The following is a 5,698-nucleotide window of genomic DNA, read 5'->3' as shown; positions in this document are numbered from 1 at the left end:
TGTATGTGTGTGTGTGTGTGTGTGTGACTGTCTCTCTCTGTGTTTGTCTCTTTGCCTTGTCATTGTTTAAAAGTTGTAAACGAGTATCACTGTTATACAAGCAGTGTCATTTACTCCCAATATGCTGTAAGAACATGTCTGGCTATGGGGTGGGTATCTGGCCATAAAAAAATCATACCTCAACAAACTTCATTTGACCCATGCAAGCATGGAAAAGTAGATGTTAAAATGATGATGATGACGATGATGATAAAAATAACAATAATAATAATAATAATGAACTTATTGTATACAGTGGCCAGGTGCCCTGCAACTCATCTGAAGATAAGTCTTAGATTCCATTTCTCAGCCAAGCGCAGTGACCGGCTGAGACAGAAAATAAACTTTAAAGACATGTTAGAAAAGCTCTTTTTTATAATACGAAAGAAGTTCAGATGCTTGTTCACGAGATTGCCAAATGTGCCAAAGCAGTAAGTAATTTGATTGGCTGAAATCTTTCATGTGTTTAGTCTCTGCTAAGGTAGATTTAGGTTTTGGTACCGATTGCAACATAGGTTGAGGGCACCTTAACTTTCCAGGAAGGTTGCAATGCAGACAAGTAGCAGCAGAGGAGTACCAAGGAGTGACGACAAGGATGCAGCCCAGCCTGGCTCCCTTAGAACATAAGGAATTAAGGGCCAAAACATTTACACAAAGGTGAGGTGGCTTCTTCTCTGAAGACTTTCAGCTATTTAGTTTTTTTCCTAGATTTTCTAACTACTTCAAGCGGGTTTTAACCAATCTAAATATATTTAAGCAGTTTTGGTAGTTGTAATTTTTAGCCAATAGAATTACAGCTAAAGGTCAGTGGTAGCTAAACAAGGTCAAACTGACTGAGCTAAAATTGACAAGCAGTCATAAATGTATGTGAAAGCATATAACTTGTAAACATGTTATTGTGTTTGTGTATTCATGTGCACTTTTCTTCTCATGGGGTGAGCAAGTGGTAAACAGAAGTAAGGAAGAACAATGGCAAAAGAGCATACTGCATGCACTCCTGTCTCAAAGATATTCAATAAAAGCATTGACTGAAGACTTAAGTTCAGAGTAAAGATTGATAAATCGAGGAAGAAAGAAATGAAAACAAGAATGTGTGGGTGAGTTGATACTGATGTGTGGCAGGTTTTTAATAACTGAACCGTTTCAGCTTTATTAACAAGCTAGATAGACGCAGGTGTAGTATAGGCACAGGTGTGGTATAGGCACAGGTGTGGTATAACCTCATGCATGGCTGTGTGGTTAGGAAGCTTGCTTTCAAACCATATAGTCTTGCGGGGTCCAATGACTCTGCATGACATCTTGAGCAAGTGTCTTCTACCATAACTCCAAGCCAACCAAAGCCTTGGAAATGGAGTTGGTAGAAAGAAAAAAGAAGAAACCTGTTGTAAATGCACACACACATATATATATATATATATATATATATATATAAGTATATACACACACACACATATGTAAGTATGTAAATGTATGCATGTGTTGGTGGCAGGTAAAAAGCACCATTTGAGTGCCTCCCGTGCCAGTGCCATGTAAAATACACCATTCAACTGTGGTTGTTGCCAGTGCTGCCTGATTGGCCCTTGTGCTGGTGGCACGTAAAAAGCACCCACTACATTCTTGGAGTGGTTGGCATAAGGTCAGTTTTGGTATGGTTTTTATATGGCTTTTAATATAACAAAATGAAACTATCAACTTTGTTCAGCCCATATTGCTTAATTTCTTTGTTAATACTCATGTCTTAATCATTATAATTTTATCATTACACAATGACTGAACTACGCTTTATGTTATGCTAATTATTTGAGTGGGATAAATTATCTTGCATGTCCTACATAAGCACTTCAACTCAACTGTAAAAGAGGTGTGGTAATAATCTTTAATATTCTTTTTTCCAGGTGAAGCAATTAAAATGGTTTTTGTGACATTGTAGAGTGAAGTGGTTATGATGACTTTTCAATTCACAGCAATCCAGCATTTAATTACCGTGTCTGAATAAATCTCTGAATTGTGAATAATGAATTTAAAGTATAAATGAATATGAAAGCTGGTTGGGTTATTCAATGCTCAATCATTTCTCCTCCACAGCGACTGTGGTGTCTTCAGCAAAGACATTTAACTCTTAAACAAGCATGGCTTCAATGTGGACATGGAGGTCACTTCATTATCAGGTGGTGTCAGGTTCCATATCACTGTGTAGGACCTTGAGCAAGTGTCTTTGATTGTATGGAGACCTACATCAAGTGACTGGAGGAGGTAGTGCTGCCCTGTGTCAAGAGGTTGGCTGCTGGAAGACCCTATGTCCGGCAACAGGACTCTGCACCATGCCACACAAGCAAGAGAACCCAGTCATGGCTGTCAGACAATTTCTGCAACCACATCACCCCTAACATCTGGCCACCTAACTACTCACACTGCAACCCCCTTGATTATTATGTGTGGGGCACAGTTGAGTGAAAGACCAACAACATTCCTTGTAACACCAAAGATGAACTGAAGGCAGAGATTATGGCAGCATTCACCAACTTAGACAAGGAGACCATCCAGAAGAGTTGCAGGAGATTCCGAAGTGGTCTGGAGGCCATGATTGAAGCCAATGGCGATTTTCTTGAATAAATTTACTCTTTAATATTTCAAGATATTTTTATGTAATTTTGGTAAATATATCTGTTAAAATGAGATGTCAGTGTTATTTCCAATTTAGACGACAGTTTATTCACTGCACCCTGTAAATACATTTATATTTATAATAATTTTTTTTAGAATTCTCTACGAAGAGATAATGCTGGTAATTATGTTATCGAACTAATTTGTTACCATATTGTTGTCTTCAGCTGGAAAAGAATCTCATCTCTCACTTAAAAATAATATGCCAAGATAAACGAGAAATTGATCATATGTACAGTTTATGTATTTGGTCATATAATCCTTGAATAGATAAAGAGAGATCATTTTGTTCTGTGATAGGGCATTAAGTAAATGAACAACAGCAATTTTAAAAAAAAGTAATGTCTGGCGAATGAGAGCAAAGCAGAGAAGAGAAGTAGGACAGCATTAGACATCACTCACCTTCAGTAACTGAATAGTATTGATTATCACTGTGGAATGGATGTTGGAGTGTAGACAAGTCAAAGTTATTGTCTGAGTCCACAGAAAAAGGCACATAATTTTGCTCATTTAAGATACCAATCACGTTGGATTCATTGTCATAAGATAAACCATCAAGTTGGAAATCTGTCATGTCCCAAGACAAAAAGTTATCTGCTGGTGATTGCAAGTCCCCTATTGAAGAATCCGGAGTTAAACTCCCAGGCCTCTTTGCACAGTGGGACCGCGCTTTCTGTAAAGCATTGTATGCTTGTTCAGATAGAAGCATCTGTCTCTGTAAGTCTGTTGCTTCAGGATTAATTCCTGAACATTTAGATTTTAAATTAGAAAGACCAGACATTAAGTCATCCATTTCATCATTTAAATCTTGTAGTTCGTCCTCGATGCCGTGGAATCGCAAAACCTCATCTTTTTCAATTTGTTGTGGTACATCGTTAATTATCTCAAATATAGATGAATCGATGCTGTCACAGCGCTCAAGGACAATTCCTTCTATTTGACTGTCTGGACTGAGACAATCCTCTGATGTTATCGATCTGTTAGATTCTGGGGAGACACTTTTACATTCACGTAACCGTCGCAGCAGGAGTTGTGGAAATTGGTCAAAACTGGATGAGTGACATAGTGGCGACAACAAATCTTTTTCTTCGTCATCTAAACTCCAGTCCCGTCTGGAAGGAGGACTCAAGCTCTTTGATGAGAATGATAACTCACTAAAGATGCTATTGTCATTGTCATCATCAGGAGACTCTCTAATGTTATAGTTCAAATAATTTTTTGTACTTCCGGAACTATCATCCTCTTTGTCAGAATCAGCTTCTAACAATTTTGTTTTTTTTATTAGAGGTTGATAAGGTGAGGAAGGGGAGTCCTCTTCAGATGGTGGAGTCAACAAAACACTGCTTTCTTTCAAGTTTTTACTAATGTTAACCTTGTCATTGTGAGGATTCTTTGGTAATGGGTTTTCTTTATTTGGTGAATTATTTGTACTTCTGGTCTTTTCTGATCGGTCAGTGTCGTTTTCGATCACCAGATTCCGTTCCCTCAGTGAACGTGGGCTGTAATTACCCACCAACGATGATGTGAATGATTGTGGACATGAACTAATGCTGCAGTCATCGTCCTGTGACTGATGCCCACCACCACCACTGGCAGCTTCTAACCATCTTTCATCAGTCAGAAGCAATTTCATGTCGGAATCAACAGTAGAATTTTCAGGTTTGCAGCAGTCTTTTGAAGGAGTAATTGGTCCCAACTTGCGGTGCCTAACTGGGGTCTCTGATATATGTACAGCTTCTTGGTTTGGTATTTCTTTACGAGAATCTAAGAGAAAGCTAACTCCCGTATCGGGGGTATAGTGAGCGGCTGGTAAGTCATGGCTTGAGTAACCATGACCCATTTCTTCCTTGTGAAAAACACTGTCAACAGATTCCTGAAAAGAGAAACAAAAAACACAAATCAGTTTTGTCACAGATTATTTTTGTTTGCAATTCCTATAACCAATCCTTACTGCAAATTTCCTTGGATTTTCTGTCCATTTTAACTATCCATTTAGGCCATTTTACTGTTCTTATAAATTTTATAATGTCTACATGTCTATCTCCACAAGGTCAAGTCCTTGTTTGTTGTGTGTGGGGGATTTGCAGGCTTCAATGACCTTGAGAGCTATCCCAGCAGAGTACAAGCTCCTGTTAAGAGTCTTTTCCCCCCAAATGCTGATAGAGGTGAGACTAATGTGGACCACTTTTTCCCAGGGGTAAAAACAAGTTTGTATAGGGCCAAGACTCCTACCTGGTAAAAAGCAAAGCTACGGAAGCATCAAAGACAATTCAAAACCAACAAAATCTGGAAGGGAATTCTTCAGGGAAACATAAGAGGCATGCTAATGTGGAAGAGTTGAAAACACAGGGATCCATCTGGAGAGAAGTAGAAAAGACAGTCCAGAGTTGAAAACAATGGAAAGAAAAAGTGTTGATGACATCTGCTCCCTAAAAGGGCTCAAACAACATGCCAACCGACAGTGTTTGTTATTGTGTTCACCTCATCAAACTCGTTAGTTCATTTCTCATGTCCTTCTTAAATCCTTAGACTAACTTTGCAGCATCTCTTTACCTGGCTGAGTCCATTAAATGAATACAATGGTAATGGATGAAAGAGAAGGTCGGCCCTAATGAAAATTAAACCCTAAATTTGGGTACCATAAACATTTAGACCTGCTCTCAACAGTGCACACCATCTCCTTTGAATTCCTGCAACAATAATTGTTTACACTGTTGGTTCTTATGTGTGTGTGAGTCCCCTTTTTGGGTCAATAAAATAAATACCAGTTAAGTACTGGGGTCAATGTAATTGACTTAACCTTTCTCCTGAAACCCCTTATTATTATTGTTATTATTATTTTCGTTATTATTATTATTATTATTATTATTATTATTATTGTTGTTGTTGTTATTGTTATTATTTTCTGTTGAAATGTGTTGCTGCTGCTCCTTGGGTTAATTATTTTTCCTTTTGGAATCATTCCCCCACCCCGTTTCTATTTTGGCTCATGAAA

The 5,698-nt window shown here is 38.2% G+C and overlaps 1 protein-coding gene across 9 annotated transcripts in view; it reads right to left on the bottom strand.

Annotated features, from left to right (window-relative positions):
• LOC106875898 (uncharacterized) overlaps nt 1-5,698 on the bottom strand; it is an 80,862-nt gene that overhangs the window by 8,336 nt on the left and 66,828 nt on the right. For all 9 annotated transcript variants that reach the window (XM_052976403.1, XM_014924204.2, XM_014924206.2 and 6 more), the window contains one exon: nt 3,106-4,576. In XM_052976403.1, coding sequence (XP_052832363.1) covers nt 3,106-4,576 — 1,471 coding nt within the window. The remainder of the gene's footprint in view (nt 1-3,105; nt 4,577-5,698) is intronic.

This window comes from Octopus bimaculoides, chromosome 24 (genome assembly GCF_001194135.2).
Source record: "Octopus bimaculoides isolate UCB-OBI-ISO-001 chromosome 24, ASM119413v2, whole genome shotgun sequence".
Classification (NCBI taxonomy): Eukaryota; Metazoa; Mollusca; class Cephalopoda; order Octopoda; family Octopodidae; genus Octopus; species Octopus bimaculoides.
Note: the sequence above shows the minus strand (reverse complement) of the source record. Positions and strands in the feature narration are given on the sequence as shown.